General features: G+C 49.8%; 1 protein-coding gene across 1 annotated transcript; it reads left to right on the top strand.

Annotated features, from left to right (window-relative positions):
• Positions 1 to 1,223: 1,223 nt before the first annotated feature.
• Positions 1,224 to 15,852, top strand: LOC118095860 (uncharacterized). Its single transcript, XM_088655984.1, has 18 exons — positions 1,224 to 1,816; positions 2,366 to 2,491; positions 3,804 to 3,922; positions 4,757 to 4,815; positions 5,031 to 5,161; positions 5,766 to 5,825; positions 5,999 to 6,176; positions 6,636 to 6,820; positions 7,343 to 7,468; positions 10,548 to 10,666; positions 11,200 to 11,258; positions 11,434 to 11,564; positions 12,481 to 12,537; positions 12,877 to 13,054; positions 13,306 to 13,479; positions 13,618 to 13,739; positions 14,430 to 14,527; positions 14,787 to 15,852. Exons 1-18 carry the CDS (start codon positions 1,231 to 1,233, stop codon positions 14,820 to 14,822), a joined length of 2,544 nt encoding a protein of 847 aa, XP_088512110.1. The 5' UTR covers positions 1,224 to 1,230; the 3' UTR covers positions 14,823 to 15,852.
• Positions 15,853 to 21,221: the final 5,369 nt, after the last annotated feature.

Raw genomic sequence — 21,221 nt, 5'->3', positions numbered from 1 at the left:
GAAACTACAAGCACTACTACTGAGAGTACAACACCAACTCCATCCATTACTCCTTTTACTTCCAGTTCTGAGCCTTCTGAGACAACTGCACCCACAATAACTTCAAGCACAAACACACCCACTGAGCACTTCAAGCAGACTACACCACAAGGAACCTCATCTGAGTACACAGTGATGTCTACTTCTTCCACCACTAAACAACCATCCACAACAGAGGTGTCTTCTCAGTCAACATTGTCTGCCTTCTCCAGTGAGTTGACCTCTGAAGGTACAAGCACTACTACTGAGAGTACAACACCCACTCCATCCATTACTCCTTTTACTTCCAGTTCTGAGCCTTCTGAGACAACTGCACCCACACTAACTTCAAGCACAAACACACCCACTGAGCACGTGAAGCAGACTACACCACAAGAAACCTCATCTGAGTACACAGTTATGTCTATTTCTTCCACCACTGAGCAACCCTCCACAAAACAGCTGTCTTCTCAGTCAACAATGTCTGCCTCCTCCATCGAGTTGACCTCTGAAACTACACACACTACTACTGAGAGTCCAACACCTACTCCATCCATTACTCCTTTTACTTCCAGTTCTGAGCCTTCTGAGACAATTGCACCCACACTAACTTCAAGCACAAACACACCCACTGAGCACTTCAAGCAGACTACACCACAAGGAACCTCATCTGAGTACACAGTGATGTTTAGTTCTTCCACCACTGAACAATCATCCACAACAGAGGTGTCTTCTCTGTCAACATTGTCCATGTCCTCCAGTGAGTTGACCTCTGAAACTACAAGCACTACTACTGAGAGTACAACACCCACTCCATCCATTACTCCTCTTACTTCCAGTTCTGAGCCTTCTGAGACAACTGCACCCACACTAACTTCAAGCACAAACACACCCACTGAGCACTTCAAGCAGACTACACCACAAGGAACCTCATATGAGTACACAGTGATGTCTAGTTCTTCCACCACTGAACAATCATCCACAACAGAGGTGTCTTCTCAGTCAACAATGTCTGCCTCCTCCAGTGAGTTGACCTCTGAAGGTACAAGCACTACTACTGAGAGTACAACACCCACTCCATCCATTACTCCTTTTACTTCCAGTTCTGAGCCTTCTGAGACAACTGCACCCACAATAACTTCAAGCACAAACACACCCACTGAGCACTTCAAGCAGACTACACCACAAGGAACCTCATCTGAGTACACAGTGATGTCTAGTTCTTCCACCACTGAACAATCATCCACAACAGAGGTGTCTTCTCAGTCAACAATGTCTGCCTCCTCCAGTGAGCTGACTTCTGAAACTACAACCACAACTAGTGAGACCGCAACACCTAATTCATCCATCACCCCTTTTACTTCCAGTCCCAAGCCTTCTGAGACAACTGCAGCTATCCTATCTGCTAGCACCAACACCACAATTGATTACTCCCGTACACCAGAAGGGAGCTCCTCACTGCTTACAACTTCCACAACCTATCATGGATCTGCTAGCACTGAAATTGCTACTAGTGGAAAATCTCATTCATCGACATCCCTTGAAACAAGTACAGAGACTTTCACCACTGTTGTTGCACAAAGCACTTCCAATACAACATTATCATCTGCATCCATCACTGAGACCATAACCACACACTCTACTACTAGCATATCAGAAATGACCCCAACACTGTTGCCCACTACATTAACACCTTTTGCTTATACTACTACCAAAATATCCACCGCCAAGGCATCTTCACCTTCCACCACTACTCGTGGACGCACATCAACAAATTCACAGCTTACAACTTCATCTGGTAAGTATCTGTGTAATCATATGGAAATGATGTTTATCTCCCAGCACATAATTCCAGTGCTTAACAGTTTACACATGCAGCCCATATGCTACTGGGCCAACTACAAAGTTATTGTATTAATTTGTAAGGCCTTTAAGAAATCTTCAATACCATTTGAGGCGTTATATCCCTGATAGATCACTCCCGTCTTTGTGGGAGTGGCTCTAAGTGGTTACCCATGAGTCAGGCATCCCACATGAGCTGTGTGTTCAGAATCATGGCCCAGTTCTGTGAAACTATCTCTTGGCTGAGACCTCTTCTTTACTGAACTTCTGGCACCTGTAGAGGCTTTGTTGTTTTCAGTAAGTAGTTTAGGCAACACTTTTTGATTTTCTGATGAGATTTAATTGATTTTATCATTTGTATTGCTTTTGCACCTTCACTGGACACTTTTTAGAAATAATCGCTTTCAGCAGTAGAGCATATAAATGGTTGGATGCTGATATGAGGGCTCTTTTGTCGGCTTGTTTTTAAATGTTGTTAATGTTCTGTTTTCTTCCTCTTATCCAGCTTCTTCCACCACAGTTGTCCCTCTTGGGTGCCTTAATGGAGGAGTGCTTGTCGAGAGTCGTTGTCACTGTCCGTCTCCCTATATTGGGCAGCGTTGCGAAGAGGCAAAGAATGAAGTCCAAGTGGGTAAGTCTGAGCATTATTAGTACTAGCCTCCCCCCCCCCCCCGGTCTCTTCCTTTGAAAACAAAAGCTCAGGAATGTCCAGGTATGTATAGTAATTTTCTAGGTGGGTAATATTTGAGGCCTTGCAGCTTAAAACCTTGTTTTGCATTCCTGGGAGTGATCTTGCTTCTTTGATGACCTGGATGTTTCTCTGTTGAAGTCTTGAGACAGGAGTGCCCAAGCCAGCCTTCCCTAACCTTGTGCTCTCCAGACATGGCTGTCCTTCCATCTGCCTCAGTGAGCGTGGCCAATGGCCAGGGAGGATTTGTAATTGTGGTAAAAAACCCGATGGGGGGGGTGTCAAATAGCGAAGCCCCACAGCCCCGTAGCAACAGAAGGCGTGTTCCGAAGCGCTCGAGCTCTTCGGTTCCATAAAAAACCCAGGAAGTGGCAAGGGGAAGGTAGGGGATTGTAAATCGAGGGGGGGGGTTGAAGCCTAGGTTAAGAGGTGCACGACTGCCCTTACTTAAAATGGCCGCCGGAGCCCCGCATGTGACACAACGCCCGCTAAATTAAAAAGCAAAAACCCCTCGCCATGCCCCCAAGTGCGTGTTAGGGGAAATGATGAACGAATCCCTAATGCTGCCAGGTGTTTATTAAACAGAAGGCGCATTCCGAAACGCCCGAGCTGTTCAGTCCCATAAAAAACCTGCGGTGGCTCAGTTTGTTAATTGGAGCCTCAGAGTCCCCCTTCAGACTCCCCTCACCTTCAGAGTCCCCCTGTTTTTCATGTGTTATGTTTACATAGGTGCATCCCTGTGTCTCCCCCCACCCTGTTCTGACCCATTACCTATCCCTGCCCCCTATTTGGGCCCCCCATCCCCCACCCAGGCAGGCCCCTACCTCCACTTGGCCTAGTCTGGAAAGCTGCCTGGTCTGCTGCGGCCTATTCATTCTGCTGGGAAATGTTGGGCCTTGCTTCAGGACTGTTTTCAGTTGGTTGCTGTGGAATTTTGTGATGTCATCTGGTGGTGCGGCTTTGGAGGCAGCAGCCTGCGATCTGCCTTTCTATTGGATGCTGCTGGAGTCTTCAGAGCTTTCTGCTGCTGATGTATAATCTGTGCGCCACTTTTTTTGTCTTTAATCATTGTTTTAGGTGTGAAAGTGTGGTTTTTTGATAATTTTTATGCCAGATCCCTCACTGGTAGGCAAGGTAGCTGTGGCCAAATTTGTTTCAATTGGGTTCAGTGGTTATGGAGAAAGGCTGTTTCATCTGGTTGCACAATGCCTACATTTATATATATATGGATGACTCTTGTGCTTTCTGATCACAGTGACTGTTGAGGCCACAATCAATGTCTCTGTAACAGTGAAGAATCGGATGTTCAGCCCAGAGATGGTGAATTCCAGCTCCTCTGCCTTCAAGACATTTGTGAAGATCTTTGAGGAACAGGTGAGGGGGGCTGGGGGTGCACAGAGAGGTGATACCCCCGAAAATTCTCACACCCAAACCCAAACCCTATGGTCACTTCTGAGTCCAGACCTCATTCATGCTCCATTTCCCAGTGGTGAAGCTCATTCACAGTCAGGTTTCCCTCATTTGGAATGCCTGGAAATGGAGCTATCAGATGAGTATAGAAAGCTGTTTCTGTAATATGTGCCTCAGAACGGATGGTTCATACCCTAATACACACATCAGGAACTGTCTTCCTAATTGTCACTTTTGAAAGACCAGTGTTAAAGTGACAAAGGTCATCTTCCAGCCGTTATAGTCATCCCATACCTTTGGCCAGGCTGCCTGCTGGGAACTGGAGTCCAACAACAGCTGAGGGAGGGCCACAGACTAGCCATGCCCAGACCAGGAGATACCCCAAAGGTGTCTTGGAAGGATGGAGGAGTTACAGGAGCAGAGCAGGATAGAGATGCCCTGCTCAGCACACAGGAGCGACCAAGAATCTGCTGGGATTGGGGGTTTGGTATTTCTCAGATCAACAAACCAGTATCTTATAAATGTAGAGTTTTTTGTTGTTTCTGCTGCTGTGGATATTCCTGCATTGCAGGGATTGGACCCAGTAACCCTTAGGACCCTTCCAACTCTACAATTGTATGATTCTAGGACTGCTGACATGCACCTCAAAGACATAATCTGTCTGATATGTTGGGGAGGGGGTGGTGATGCTTGTAGACAGCAGCTGCTCTGCTGCCAATGTGCAGACACTACTGTTGATTGGTGGCTTCCATCTGTTGCTGTCTATGCAGCTGAGATGAGACCTCTCTCTCTTTGCAGATGAACATCTTATATGCGGACATTCCTGGTTACACGGGTGTAAAGGTGATTCGGCTGAGGTGAGTCACAGAATAGAAACAGCTGGGGACCAAGTATGGGAGGGAGGGTGCTGCTTGGTGCCACGCAATCTCCTGGCCCCCTGCTGTGAGAGGCCATGCCCCTTTAATTGACAGTCCCCACTAGCATCATTCACCTGACATCAGGCTGGCAGAGGGCACCTTTTCGGTTGTGGCTAAGTGATTTCTCCCTCTTCCTTCCTGCTGCCTCTTCTCAGCAATGGCAGTGTTATCGTGGACCACGAGGTGCTCCTGCAGCTTCACTTCTCAGACTTCAATGCTTCTTACAATGCTTCCATGAAGAACCTCTCACAGACCTTGCAAAATAATTGCACTTCCAATGACAAAGGTGAGAAGGCACCTGCCGCATATTGTGGGAAGGTCTGGCTGACAGCTGAAGGAGCCCAAGGATGTCCTTGGCGTGAATAATAATAATAATAATAATAATAATAATAATAATAATAATAATTTATACCCACCCATCTGGCTGGGTTTCCCCAGCCATTCTGGGTGGCTCCCAACAGATTAAAAACAGAATAAAACAACAACCATTAAAAACTTCCCTAAACAGAGAATGTTGCAAGGCAGCTCTTGTACTATATTCCATCCATCTAGAATAGAATAGAATGCGCCTCAGTTATGCCATATCTGAGGCCACCTAGGGTCATCCACCCAGGCTGAGCAGTCCGGGTGGAAACCCTTCTCTGTTACCCCAGAAGCTGTGCTGAAACATCAACCCACCACAGCTGATGTTCCCATGCCCACATAGAGATGGATGTTAGGTTGCTTCCTGTCGGAAGAGGTGTGCTTCCTTTAACCTTGGTGGCAGGGAATCATAACTGGTGGGGGCAGGAGCAGAAGAAGAGGTCCCTCCCCATCGATGCCCCACCCCCCCACCCCCAGTGATTTCTTCCTTTCAGAAGCCTCACCTTTGCTTTCCCCCTCTCCTTTAGATCAGCTCTGCTTTACTGAAGGAGCATCTCGTGTGACCGCAGTGCCCCTGAGCCCCGAAGGTGAGGACTGAGGTGTGCGATGGGGTTGGTGTGTGGGGTATAAATATATATTGATGATGATGATCCAGCAGCCTGGCAGCCTCCCCTCTCGTTCTCCTAGTCCCATGCATGTGGCATTGTGAGGCATTTGCATTCTTCCTTGGTGACCCTTCTCCCTCCTTTTCCATTCCCAGATCTGTCAGACGAATGCAAGAATGTCTCAGTGGTGGCACACAACCTCCAGCCATATTATGTGGCAAAGGTCATCAACAACACACTTCAGTGTGTCTCTAACTGCAGCGCTTGGAACCCCCACCCATTCCACTGTGTGAATGGAAAGTGCCACATCACCTCTGAGGGGCCTCAATGCCAGTGAGTAGCACGCCAGGGGATGAAGGTGGGAGTGGAGACGTGGTACCTGCCCACCGACTGTCTCACCAGAGTGGTGCATGCTCTAGTTCTCTCTCACTTGGACTACTGCAATGCGCTCTATGTGGGGCTACCTTTGAAGGTGACCCGGAAACTACAACTAATCCAGAATGCGGCAGCTAGACTGGTGATGGGAGCGGCTGCCGAGACCACATAACACCGGTCTTGAAAGACCTGCATTGGCTCCCAGTACGTTTCCGAGCACAATTCCACGTGTTGGTGCTGACCTTTAAAGCCCTAAACGGCCTCGGTCCAGTATACCTGAAGGAGCGTCTCCACCCCCATCATTCTGCCCGGAAAATGCGGTCCCTCTAGGCGGGTCCAATAAGCACTATCAGTGGTGAATAGTTACGTGCATTTTAAAAAAATAGTCCAATACAATTTGTTGCCTATCCCTTCTAGGGGGACACCAAGCACAACAAGTGAAACATCCATTTCTACAAATTTGAAAACAACACCTTCTGTGTATGGAACCACAACACCTTCTGCTTATACTTCTACAAAAATATACACCGCAAAGGAATCTCCCCCTTCCACTACTACTCGTGGACGCACATCTACTAGTTCACAGCCTACAAGTTCCTCTGGTATGTATCTATATATTCATATGGAAATGATGTTTATCTGCCAGCACAGTATTCCAGGGCTCAACAGTTTACACGTGCTGTGCATATGTTTCGGTGCCTTAACCTGAATCCAGGATTTCTTCAATACTGCTTAGTGCGTTGTTAAATCACTCCCGTCTTTGTGGGAGTGGCTCTAAGTGGTCCTCCATGACTCAGGCACACAGCTCACATCCCGCGTGAGCTGTGTGTTTAGAATTGTGGAACTATCTCTTGGCTGAGACCTCTTGTTGACTGAACTTCAGGCACCTATAGAGGCTTTGTTGGTTTCAGCAAGCAGTTTAAGCAACACTTTTTGATTTTCTGATGAAATCTAATTGATCACTTGAATCGCTCTTGAACCCTCACTGGACACTTCTTAGAAATAATACCATTAAGCGGTACAGCATATAAATTGTTGGATCATCAACATCATTGTCATATATGAGGGCTCCTTGGTAAATTTCTTACATTTTGGCTATGCTCTGTTCTCTTCCTCTTGCTCAGCTCCTTCCACCACAGTTGTCCCTCTTATGTGCCTTAATGGAGGAGTGTTAGTCGGGGGTCGTTGTCAGTGCCCACCTCCCTATACTGGGCGACGTTGTGAAGAGGCAGAAAATGAAGTCCAAGTGGGTAAGTCTGAGCATTATTCGGACAAGACTTCCTGCTCACAAGTTTTCCATTTGAAAAGAGTGGGCTGAATCTATGGCTCTGAGGCTCTAGACTTTGTTTTGTGTTGTTGGGCCACTCAGTGTTGTGCGGTGAAATTTTTCATAGGGGAACAGTTAGGGCCAGAGGCTCTAGCTTGTGAGGGGTGTGGGAGATCAATGTCATGTATGCGACATCCTGACACTGCGCACGTGAGCATCACGCCTCCCTCCCTGAGCCAGGTAGAATCTTCCCTCCTTTGCAAAGGAGGTGACAGGGCCCTGACAGGATGCTGGAGCCACTTGCCTCCTTCCAAAAGCCAGATGGGCTCTGGGAAGATGACAGGACAGATCTTGGACCCATCGGAGCCTCACACCTCCCTCCCTAAGCCAGGCAGAAGCTTCCCAGGCTTTGCCAAGGAGGCTCCAGGGGACCATTTAGGGGACTAGGCTAGTCCCCTTAGTCCAATGACCACCTGCCACTCTTGGGAGTGATCTTGCTTCTCTGCCATGCTGACCATTTTTTCCATGGAAGCCTAGGGCCAGGACAGCCTTCCGTAGCCTGGTGCCCTCCAGATGTTGTTCTCTTGGGCTCCCGGCTCCCCTCTGCCCCAGCAAACATGGCCAATGGCCAGGGAGGATGAGTAGTTCTGGCCCAACATCTGGAGGCCACAGGTTGGGGGTCCACTCTGACCTTCCATTGCCTGCACTCTCACTTTGCAAAGGGAATTCTGTCCATGGTGAGATTTAAAGTTTCTTTCAGTACTTAGAAAGAAGGGAAAGGTTTGCAGCCCCCATGGATGTGGGTTGAGATAGAATGGCAGCATTTCTGGATGCTGATGGCTTGCATATCAACAGTGTGTGAAACTGGTGGCACATTGGAAGCTGTATAAGGTATATAGTTTACTTAGTCACGTTTGCAAGGAAAGGTGGCCTAGCTCGCTAATCCAAAATGGTGTTTTTGTTCTGTGGCACCTCCCTGTTGCCTACAGATTAAAAGGTTCCAGTAGCAGCAGTCTGGGGTGTTAGGGGGAGGGGTAGTAACTCCAGTGAGAGACACGTCATGCTCCCTCTGGGGTAGTTTGTCCACTTTGGTCTCCACCCTGCACTCAGCTCTCAACTGTGGCTCCTGGAAGCTGTCAGCATGGGACAGCAACCACAACTGGCCGGCTAAACCAAATTAGGATGGCCAGTGGGTCTCAGACCCTCAGTGAGTTAGGGACTTCCCCTGCATGCAAAGACAGGCTCCAGCAGATTGACCAGACAAGACCAATAGTGGGGTCCAATGGTCATGAAGGCAGTTTCTGCCCGTGATGTAGAGGGAAATGAGGAGCACATGGAGCTAAACAACCTGGGAAGGTAGCTAATCTAGGAGAAGGAAAACTCTGGTGCCAAACCTCTGCTGTCTTGTGGGAGATCTTTGGAAGAAGGAAAGGCTGAGGAGTAAACCGTACACAAACCCAGAGTGGAGTCCTTAAGACGGTTGGATGGTGCCTTGTACGCCTCCTTCTGCCAACTCCTGCAGCCAAGCTGGTGCCAAGCGTATTCCTCTGCTTTCCTTTGGACCACATCAGTGAGGCTGGGGTGGGGTGGGGGGAGATTTGCCGTCTGGCCAACCCAGAGCCTCCATACACACTGCCCAGGCTTCCTTTGGGGCTGCTAATGCATGGTTAGACTTCACCCCAGAGATGCTTGCCATAATGTCTCTGGAGACAAACAGATGCCAACAAGCAGCGCACAGTAAGCAAGAGCCTTGTCTGCTTCAGGCCCTGGAGAGTACGGCAATTGCCACTCAGAGGAGACTACATCGAGTTGAGATGGGCAGGTTCCAGTGCATTTCACACCTGTATACGCACTCATTCTCTGAACTCTTTGATGTGGATCCAAAGGCAATCCATGTTGTTCCCATCATCACTGCAAATTATCCTGCAACTGCGCAGACATCTGACAGGTTCATCCTCACAAGGTGTCTTTTCACCCCAAAGAGACAGGAGTTGTCAATGGGAAGACGCTTCCCAAGTGCTACCTGAGGTGGCAAGCCTATGCAAGCTTAACAGGGAGAAGCATCCAGCCTGCAGGACTGGGGAGAACAAAACAATACCCTTGTGGATGGTTTCTACCTCAGGGGTGGCCAACTCCCAAAAGACTGCGATCTACTCATAGAGTTGGCAGTGATCTACCCCCTTTGTTGAGGTTCAGGTCAAGGTTGTTGAGCTGTTGAGCTTTTTTTAGGAAGGAGTAAGGCCCATTTGGGGGGGGTCAAAGTTGTTGAGTTTTTTTCCGGGAGGAGGTAAAATGTTCAGCTTTTTTAAGGGGAGCCACAGTTGTTCAGCTTCTTTGGGGGGAGCCAATGATCTACCAGTGATCTACCGCAGACGTCCAGTGATCTACTGGTAGATCACGATCTACCTGTTGGACATGCCTGGGCTACCTAAGTGCTGCAACCCCTTTCAACAAGACCATGATGGGGGCAGGGGAGAGATAAAGGGCATGGCAGCATTGTGCTCCCTTCACCATGCAACTGGGAGGTTGTGTAGTTGTGGTTATCCCTTCGGGTGAAAAATGCCTGATTTGAAAATTTCAGCCACGCATGGATGGTTTGATATAGAACCTTACCTTTTCTGGATGCAGATGACTTACATACCAACAGTGTATAAAACTGGTTGTATCTGAGTAGATACAATCTACTCAGGCTTGTCCACATGCCTAGAAAGCCTGGGTCTGTGGGGTTTTCCTCTTCACCTGTACTTACTAATAGCTTCTGATAGCAGCAGCAGCAGCAGATGGACAAGAATGTCACCTGCCTCAGGACTTGGAGAGTTCGTGTCAGCAAGAGTAGACTACACTGAGGTGATACCCGCACATTCCAGTGTATTTCACACCCTGTACCAGCGCCCTTTCTCTGCACCCTTTGGGGTGGAGCCATAGGTTTTTCATGTTGTTTCCATGATCACTGCAATTCTCCTGTGACTCAATGAACACCTGAAGTGTTCATCCTCACAAATGGACTCTGAAACTGTGGCTGTACCTTCATGTTTAATGACTCTTGTGCTTTCTGATCACAGTGACTGTTGAGGCCACAATCAATGTCTCTGTAACAGTGAAGAATTGGAAGTTCAGCCCAGAGATGGTGAATCCCAGCTCCTCTGCCTTCAAGACATTTGTGAAGATCTTTGTGGAACAGGTGAGGGGTGGTTGGGTGTGCATAGAGGACGCCCTCTCAGGAAAGTGATCACTTCCAGGCAGACCTATTGTTACTTTTGAGTCTGGGTCCCGTTAACGTGCCTTTCCTTCATTAACAGAGATTTGTCCGCTTAGCACATCTGGCAACACAATCAGGAACACCTAGATAGCCAGATGTGGAAATGTAGCTATCAGATGAGTATAGAAAGCTGTTTCTTCTACAATACTGTATGTAGCTTAGATCCGATAGTTCATACCCTACATAGACGTTTTCTTGTTTCTGCTGCTGTGGAAATGCCTGTATGACAGGGATTGGACCAAATGACCCTCAGGTCCCTTCCAACTCTATGGTTCTATGATTCTAGGACTGCTCTCACACACCTCAAAGCCACGCTCTGTCTGAGTAGATACAGAGGGCTGGTGATGCTTGCAGACAGCAGCTGCTCTGCTGCCAATGTGCAGACCCTGCTTTTGGTTGGTGCGTCCGACTGTTGCTGTCTATGCAGCTGAGATGAGAGCTCTCTCTCCTTGCAGATGAACATCTTCTATGTGGACGTTCCTGGCTACATGGGTGTAAAGGTGATTCGGCTGAGGTGAGTCACCGAAGTGATACAGCTGGGGACCAAGTATGGGAGGGAGGGTGCTGCTTGGTGCCACGCAATCCCCTGGCCCACTAGCATAATTCACCTCACATCAGGCTAGCTGAGGGCACCTTTGCAGTTGTGGCTAAGTGATTTCTCCCTCTTCCTTCCTGCTGCCTCTTCTCAGCAATGGTAGTGTTATCGTGGACCACGAGGTGCTCCTGCAGCTTCACTTCTCAGACTTCAATGCTTCCTACGATGAATCCATGAAGGACCTCAGACAGACCCTGAAAAAGAATTACACTTCCAATGGCAACGGTGAGGAGGCACCTGCCACTTCTTGTGGGAAGGTCTGGCTGGCAGCTGAAGGAGCCCAAATATGGCATGAATGTTGCAAACGTTTACACTACATTCCATCCATCTAATGGAGCAGAAGGAAAGGCTTCTTATTAAGCGTCTTCAGATCAGCTGTCATGAGGAAGCAGAAGTCATCCAAGGGCTGTGATTCTGTCCCTCCTTATTTGGGAGTAAATTGCACCAGCATCACAACTGTGTGTACCCCTGAGTCAACATGCATCGGATGGGGGTCTCAAGGTGGTAACCCAAAAACAGGCTGTGAGATGGCCGATGTACCAGTTCTCTGCAGAAGCTGAGCAGCTCCACTGAGTCCAAGCCCATCCCCACTCTCCTGAACCAAGCAATTACCATACGCTGTTTTGCTAGGGACAGAGCTATCCCTTAGAAATCACCCGGAGAAAAACAGGCATTAAGAATAGAATGTACTTCATCTACGTCATATCTGAGGCTACCTACCGGTACTGGGTTTGTCCTGTATGGTGAGGAACAGAGGAACATTGTCCAAAAAGGTGCCAATCAAAGTCTCCCTAGTCTTCCAATTTCACTGCCATATGGAACAAGTTTCATCTATGCCTAATCTGACGCAACCTGGTGTTATCCTGGTGTTATCCATGCTGTGGGGTGAGGGTTCAGACCCATCTCTCTGTTACCAGCAGCTGCCCCTGTAACATCAACCAACCCCAACTGCTTCACCCTTGCCCACACAGAGATGAGTGTCAGGTTGCTGGTTGGACATATGGCCGAGCAGAGGAAGTGCGTTTCCTTCAACTCTGGTGGCAGGGAGGCATGGCTGGTGGGTGGGGGAAGAGGTCCTTCCCCTTGGGTGCTCCCCCTCCCCTTGGATGTCCCTCACCTTTACTTTCCCCCTCTCCTTCAGATTCCCTTTGGTTTACTGGAGAGCGTAATGTGACTGCAGTGCCCCTGAGCCCTGAAGGTGAGGACTGAGCTGTGCGAGGGGGTCGGTGTGGGGCTTAACACATTCCTAATGTTGAAGAGCTGCAGTGGGATGTCTGGGTGGAGGCGGTGGAGCCGTATGAGCAAGAAAACATGACCACCACATGCAAACAAATGCAATGAACCCCCGTACACCTTGTGGCACCGCTGGATGGTACAGATGTTGCCAGGATTCTGCATGTGCAGTCACATATGAGATGCACAGAGGCTAATCCTAGGGCCATCAGTCGCCATCATAGTTGGTGGGGAAGAAAGCAGGATGAGGAAGAACAAGGGAGGTATTCAGGGCCCCCAATGTGTCCTTCCTTTCCCTTTCCAGATCTGTCAAGTGTGTGCAAGAACTCCTCCGTGGTGGCACAAAACATCCAGCAATTTTACACGGCACGAAACGTCAGTGGCGACCTCCAGTGTGTCTCTAACTGCAGTGTTTGGCACCCCGACCCCTTCAGCTGTGTGAACGGAAACTGCTATGTCACCCCTGGGGGGCCCAGTTGCTAGTGAGTAGCAAGCCAGGGGGTGAAGTGGGTGGTGGCAAAGGATCTGGGGCTGTGGCACAGGGGAACGAAAATTGGTGCAATTCCCTGTGGGCACCAGTCACCTTGAATTAAGGCCCTGGATGCCACTCAGCCCCCCCCCATAACGCAGCATCAGAAACACCCCCTGCTCCCCACCCCGTAAAGAACCCAGGCATCCTGGGCCCCATTACCTGCCTCCTTGCAGGTTTTTGACGCTGCCTTTCCTCCCACAGCTGTGAGCAGTCAGAGTCCTACTGGTTCGTGGGCCACCACTGTGAGCAAGGCATCAGCAAGGTGGGGGTGGCCGTGGGGGTGGCCCTGGGCCTGGCGGCGCTGCTGCTGATCATCCTGGTCTTGGCCGTGCTTCTCTGCTGGAGGCGCTGTTGCTGGAAGGAGAAAGGACACAGGTAGGAGGAGACTTTGAGCCCACACTCAAAGTCTTGTCAACTCGGTCAGTCTCTGCTGTTTTAACTGGAAGCTGCCCTCGAAATGGGCCAAAGGAGAGACCTTTGCCCTGATGGCCTCTCTTGGTCTCCCACTTCCAGGCTGATGCATTTGCCTCCCGATGAAGAGAGGTGGTATGAAAACGAGCCCGACTGGGTGGCTCGTCCTGAAGGCCCTGATCCAAGTGCCCCAGCAATGGAAAGCAGCAGCTCTGCAGCAGGTGGTATGTGACACAAGGCCTAGGTCAGGAAGGGGAGGTCTTGCGAGTGGTGGTGGTGGTGGTGGTAAGCCCGGGTTTCCATGGCAGCTGCCAGCCTCCATCCCAGAGGATGTTCCTTGCCTTGCCCTGGAAGGAAGCAGCAGGTTAATTGGATTACAGGTGGTCTGGGGTTGCAGAAGGGGTCAAGTTGCACAGAAACATTCCACCCCACGGGCAGAAATAAGGAAATAAGAAAGGGAAGTGAAGAGCAACAGGGGAGGTCAAACACAGCCACGTCCCCAAACTGCAATCAGACAGAAGGGCTTTACATGCTCTGCCACCCCAACCCGCCCTGATCCAGGAGGAGGAGGGGGGAAATATAAATGAATAAATAATATGTGGGGGTTCTCATGTACTCTGTGCTCTGGGAGGGAGCGCTAGGCACCTGAGCGGGAGGATGAGCGTCAGCCCTGATTACGGGCTGCATTATCACAACAGGGAAGACCACTTTGCTTGCCAGAGCTTTGAAGATGCAGTTTGTAAAAATAAAGCAGGTTCTAGCTGGCTCTGTGGCTCCCTCCCTTCTTGGAAGAGGTCTGGGTGGGCAAGTGGAGAGGCTGGGCTGGGGCAAGAGGAAGCCCATTTGAATGAGGCCAACAAATCTTTAAAAATGACTGATATGCTCTCTCTCTCCCTCCTTCGCCCTTTGCACAGAAGACCCTTACAGCAGCATGAGCAGCGAGCAAGACAGCTCCACCACAGACAAGGGCTCCTTCCAACCCCGCCTGGACAAAGTGGACACGTCCCTGCCGGTACAAGAAAAAATGGTGCTGGGGGGGGGCACAGTTTTGCAAGAAAGCACAACCGATCTGGAGTCTGCAAGGCCCATTCCAAACGAGGACACACAAGAAGATTGTGTGCCTTTCAGATTAGGGGGAGAAGCAACGGGCGGGGGATGCTAGCAGGCACAGGATAGGTTTCTAGGTGGCATGGGGAAATGGAGTGTCATTTCCACTGACCCTGCCTCACTTTTCTGCTTTCTCTTTCTCTCCCTGCGTACTGCGGCTGCAGAGACGGATCGCTCGGCCCCAGTTGAAGCGGCCATGAAGAAGCCTGGCAACGGGGCCACAGGAAGGACGCTGGGTCTGGCTGCATGCTGGATTTGCGCAGGATGTGTCCCCAGGGGCCCAGATCCAGGAAGAGGCAGTGGAGCTGCAGTGACGGGGGGGGGGCTAGAGAGCTGCCTTCTTCTTGCTTACTCTCGCACTTTAGGACTGGGGTGCTGCCACCCCCTTGAATACCAGCGTCCTTGGTGACGTTGGAAGGAGGATGTGGAGGAAAAGGAACAGGGCCCCAGGGGGGTATTTGGGCTTCTGCCTCCGAGGACTTGCATTGCCCACAGAGGCTGAACTTGGAGGAGCACATCCCTCAGCGAGGCGCCTTTGACCACTGCCTGGATGCCACAGCCATCTGGTGCAAGAGGAGGCCGCCTTGCAAGGGTCTCGCGTCGTCTCTGCAGGTCGGGGACCACGGCTAGCACTTTTGGAGAAATCGCTTTCTCCCTTTCTGCACCAGCCCACAATCTGATCTCTAGCTCAGTCGGTAGAGCATGAGACTCTTAATCTCAGGGCAAGGGGTTTGAGCCCCACATTGAGCGAAAGATTCGTGCATTGCAGAGGGTTTGACTAGATAACCCTGGCGGTCCCGTCCAACTCTATGATTCTGCTTGCCCTTCCCCTCTCTACAGACTGGCTGTGCTCCCCCCTGCCCCGTTCCTTCCAGGTCAGTCCCAGATATGCCTGTAGCAACACTGATTCCCCACGATGCCATGCATCTATACCCACAGCAATGCACAAGCTGGGCACAAGCTACAGGAAGCTGCCTGCCATTTCTTCTTCCCCTGGGTCTCTCTGGCCCCACCGCCATGGTCTGCCCATGGGAAACTCTTTTGTCACTCGCATCCCCCCCCCCTCACATCCAGGCGTTTACTTGATCAAATTTTCAGTGCAATATGGAAGGAAGCACAGCGACCGGTCGGTTGCCAGAGAAATGATATAGGATGATGATGATGATGATGAGGTCAACATTGTGAATGATTCATTGGGGAGGGGAGAGAAAATAAAGCAACTGAGAAAAAGCCTCCTCCTCCTTATTTTATGGTGTCAATCAATGGTGCTTGCTTGGAGAAGAGAGGCTGGCCGAGGGGGGGGGGGAGAGAGTTGTTCCCCCTGGACAATGGTCTCCCTCCACCCCACATAAGAAGAGCCTGCTGGATCGGGGCAAAGGGGGCCCATCCAGCTCAGCCTCCTGCTCTCTTTTGAGAATAATATTTATTTATTTATTTATTTATTTTCTTCACCAAACATATACAATTTTTACATTTTCCATACAATAATTCACCCAGTTACAAAAGGCACATAAACATCAGCAAGGAAGAAAAAAGAAAAAAAGGGGGGGGGGAATTTAACAACCAAAAATTAAAAATAAATAAATTAGCTTTTGGCTTCCTGTTATCTCCATCAGCATACTTTTTCCCCCTTTTATTGTCGAGTGTATACACAATCAATGCTATCTCTATTTTTATCTGTGTCGTTTCACACTCATATTGCTTTAAACATCCCGATTTCTGCAAATTCAAAAATATGTTCCTTCCAACTTACTCGAATGCTATCATTTGAGAGCATCCTGCTCTCAAAGTGGCCAAATACCCCAAATAACTTAGCAATCTAGATAGACTGCCCCTGGACCTGGAGGTTCCATAAGAACATAAGAAGGACCAAAGGGTCCAGCATCCCCTTCTCACAGTGGTCAACAGGATGCCTCTATTGAGAAACCCGCAAGCAGGATCCAAGCACAAGAGCAGCTCTCCCCTCGCCTGCTCCATTGTTTTATTCTCTTTGCAAGCTGGCCTTTGAGGGTTTTGTTCCGCTTTACCATCAAGCAGTGTGTGGATTTTACGGAATGAAATAAATTATAGTGGACTACCAGAAAGCTCAGGGTGTGGAGGGCTGCTGTTCCTCTTAATTGGGAAATATGTCCTCCATCCTATTAAAGTCGTCTTCAAAACTTTCCAGCGGAGCTCTCTGCCAAAGAACATAATGAGGAAAATTTTATTATACAGTACAGTACATTTAAAGCTACATTTATTTAACAGCAAACTGTCAAGATGTAGGCGGAAAAAAGCAGACCGGCACCTGAGGTCGTATCTCCCCTCACCTACAAGCCACAGCCAAGTAACACATATGGATGACCACCTGTCATGGCTGCTTTATTTGAGATTCCTGCATTGCAGGGGTTTGGGCTGGATGACCCTCGGGGGACCCTTTCCAACTCCGGTTACATGAGATTGTACAGAGAATTAAACACTGCTGAGTGTATTTCAGGGGCTCCTTCGGCCAATGAATTGGGAAACTGAGGGAAAAGAGAGGCAAATGTGACATTTTCCAAGCCGAGGGAGAAGCCTCGCGAGACCAGGAAAACTGGAACAAGCCCCTGATCCTTCTGTTTGAGGCCGGAAGCATCCTCTGGCCAGGGACCCCCTAAAACTCCTCATGGGCGCCTGAGGGAATTACTGTACTTTTCCGTTTATAAGACTAGGTTTTTGTTACATTAAAATGAAGTTTAAAATCTGGGGGCGTCTTATACACGAGTAGTGCATATGCCTATTTTCTAAATTTGGGGTCCCCAAAAGTAGGGGGTGTCTTATAAACGGAAAAATACAGTACATGAATTAATGGATTTCAAACAGTGGCTGTTTAGGAGGCCTCCAGATATGAGGGCCTTGCCTTCTTTTTCCCAAACTGCCCCACACCCCTCCAAGATCATATAAATGTTATGAAATAAATAAGTTGCCCCTGAGGAAGAGGACAAGAAAGAACCTTTTGAATCCTCATTAAAGAAGGAAAAGCCTCCTGAGGGAGCAAGCGATGGTCCCCTCCATTGCCCGAGGAGAGAGGGGGAGGGGCAGCTCTTCTAATAATAATAATAATAATAATAATAATTTATTATTTATACCCCGCCCATCTGGCCGGGTTCCCCCAGCCACTCTGGGCGGCTTCCAACAAAACAGAAATTCTAAAATACAGAGATCCATCAAACATTAAAATTCAGAAATCCATCAAACATTAAAAGCTTCCCTAAACAGGGCTGCCTTGAGATGCCTTCTAAAGGTCTGGTAATTGTTGTTCTCTTTGACCTCTAGTGGGAGGGCATTCCACAGGGTGGGTGCCACTACCGAGAAGGCCCTCTGCCTGGTTCCCTGTAACTTGGCTTCTCGTAGTGAGGGAACCGCCAGAAGGCCCTCGGAGCTGGACCTCAGTGTCCGGGCAGAACGATGGGGGTGGAGACGCTCCTTCAGGTATACCGGACCGAGGCCGTTTAGGGCTTTAAAGGTCAACACCAACACTTTGAATTGTGCTCGGAAACGTACTGGGAGCCAATGTAGGTCTTTCAGGACCGGTGTTATGTGGTCTCGGCGGCCGCTCCCAGTCACCAGTCTAGCTGCCACATTCTGGGTTAGTTGTAGTTTCCGGGTCACCTTCAAAGGTAGCCCCACGTAGAGCGCATTGCAGTAGTCCAAGCGAGAGATAACTAGAGCATGCACCACTCTGGAGAGACAGTCAGTGGGCAGGTAGGGACTCAGCCTGCGTACCAGATGGAGCTGATAAACAGCTGTCTTGGACACAGAGTTGACCTGTGCCTCCATGGACAGCTGTGAGTCTAAGATGACTCCCAGGCTGCGCACCTGGTCTTTCAGGGGCACAGTTACCCCATTCAGGACCAGGGGGTCCTCCACACCCGCCCGCCTCCTGTCCCCCACAAACAGTACTTCTGTCTTGTCAGGATTCAATCTCAATCTGTTAGCCGCCATCCATCCTCCAACCGCCTCCAAGCACTCACACAGGACCTTCACCGCCTTCACTGGTTCTGATTTAAAAGAGAGGTAGAGCTGGGTATCATCAGCATACTGATGGACACCCAGCCCAAACCCCCTGATGATCTCTCCCAGCGGCTGCATATAGATGTTAAAAAGCATGGGGGAGAGGACAGAACCCTGAGGCACCCCACAAGTGAGAGCCCAGGGGTCTGAACACTCATCCCCCACCACCACTTTCTGAACACGGCCCAGGAGGAAGGAGCGGAACCACTGCATGACAGTGCCCCCAGCTCCCAAGCCCTCTAGACGGTCCAGAAGGATGTTATGGTCGATGGTGTCAAAAGCCGCTGAGAGATCCAGCAGAACAAGGAAACAGCTCTTACCTTTGTCCCTAGCCCGCCGGAGATCATCGACCAGTGCGACCAAGGCAGTTTCAGTCCCATGATGAGGCCTGAATCCTGACTGGAAGGGATCCAAATGGTCCGCTTCTTCCAGGCGTGCCTGAAGTTGTTCAGCAACCACTCGCTCAACCACCTTGCCCAAGAATGGAAGATTTGAGACTGGGCGATAGTTGGCCATATTGGCCGGATCTAAAGATGGTTTTTTAAGAAGCGGTTTAATAACCGCCTCTTTCAGCGGGTCTGGGAAGGCTTCTTCATGGAGAGAAGCATTTACCAACCCGCGAAGCCCATCGCCCAGCCCTTCCTGGCTAGCTTTTATAAGCCAGGATGGGCAAGGATCAAGGAGACAGGTGGTTGGTTTCACTCGTCGAAGCAGCCTGTCCACATCCTCGGAGGTAACAGATTGAAATTGATCCCACAAAACTTGACTAGACAGGACTCTAGCACTCCCCTGCCCCGGCCCTGCTCCCACGGTGGAGTCTACCTCTTCCCGAATCTGAGCGACTTTATCTGCAAAAAACTTTGCAAAATCATTGCAGGAGATCATGTGGCCCGTACTGGGCCCGGATGGAGCAGGTGGTTCCGCTAAATTGCGAACCACCTGGAAGAGTCTCCTCCTGCTGTTTTCTGCAGATGCGATGGAGACGGTGAAGAAGGTCCTCTTCGCCATCGCCATTGCCACTTGGTAGGCTCGAAGTTGAGCTCTAGCCCGTGTCCGGTCTGATTCAAAATGAGTTTTCCGCCACCGGCGCTCTAGCCGTCTCAACGACTGTTTCATCGCCCTCAGCGCCGGGGAAAACCACGGGGCTGTCCGGGCTCCATGCAATCTGAGAGGGCGCTTCGGAGCCAGACAGTCAATAGCGCTGGTTAACTCCGCATTCCAGCGGGCCACCAGGGAATCAGCTGAAAGGCCATCGACATGGGATAAAACATCCCCTACCACTCTCTGGAAGCCAATTGGATCCATTAAGTAGCGGGGGCGGACCATCCGAATCGGTCCCACCTCCCTGCAGAGGGGAAGGGTTGTGGAGAAGTCCAGTTGCACCAGAAAGTGATCTGACCATGGCACTTCTTTTGTTTCGCTTTTACTTAATGTCAGATCACCAACATCCATAGAGGTGAACACCAAGTCCAAGGCATGTCCGCGGCTATGAGTTGGGCCAGACTTATTCAGGGACAGCCCCATGGTGGCCATGCTTTCCACGAAGTCCCGAGCGGCTCCTTGTAAGGTCGTGTCGGCATGGATGTTAAAATCCCCTAAGACAACCAAGCTAGGTGTCTCCAGGAGCACATCCGACACGACCTGAAGCAGCTCGGGCAGGGAATCCTTGGTGCAGCGGGGAGGTCGGTACACCAAAAGGAATCTTGTACTGCCCCTATTACCCAACTTCCAGAACATGCACTCAGAAAACTCGGCCTAACCAATAGGACGCCTGGTGCAAACTAATGACTTCGTAAAAAACACTGCAACCCCCCCTCCCCGCCCAGATGGCCTGGGTTGCTGTGCATAAGAGAAACCTGGTGGACAAGCAGCGCCAAGAACGGGCCCATCGGCTTCATCCAACCAGGTCTCTGTCACACATGCCAGGTCAAATCTTCCATCCACAATCAGGTCGTGAATGGCAGTGGTCTTATTCATCATCGACCTGGCATTGCACAGCAGCACCTTCAGGTCATGTGGGTATCCCTTGCTGATTCCAATATCCGTCCGGTCAGGACCAGACCCGGAGGCAGGGATAGTCCTCAGACAACGACTAAGTCTGCCTCCTCGGTAATGACATGGTCTGGTCTTAGCGTAACTCCTCCTCCTACCCGTGACCACTGAGATCGGTTGTCCCTAGCACTTTCTAAGGGGAAGAAAAAGGCGGGAAAACGCCTCAGGCAGAGGGAGGCCTTCATATCCCAGCCTCTTCTGAGGAGAAAAGGGGCCCCCTTTCTGAGGAAAGTGTCTCATTTCTGAGGAGGAAAAACATCTCCTCAGGAACAACCCATTTATTTATTTTCTTTATTTATACCTATACGCCGCTTGATTGCAAAAGAACAAGAACCCTCAAAGCAGTTTACAAAGGAGAAAGCAGTAAAACTGAGAGAGATTCACAGGTGTCCTTCGAAACATACAAAAGTTGAAATGCCTGAAATAGATTAAGATTTTCTCAACTTTCAGTCCTGGTGCTCCTTTGGTTTATTCTTACTCAATTGTTTGAGGACAGGTTATAATAATGTACAAAA

Source organism: Zootoca vivipara, chromosome 12 (assembly GCF_965207765.1).
Source record: "Zootoca vivipara chromosome 12, rZooViv2.hap1.1, whole genome shotgun sequence".
Lineage (NCBI taxonomy): Eukaryota > Metazoa > Chordata > Lepidosauria > Squamata > Lacertidae > Zootoca > Zootoca vivipara.
Note: the sequence above shows the minus strand (reverse complement) of the source record. Positions and strands in the feature narration are given on the sequence as shown.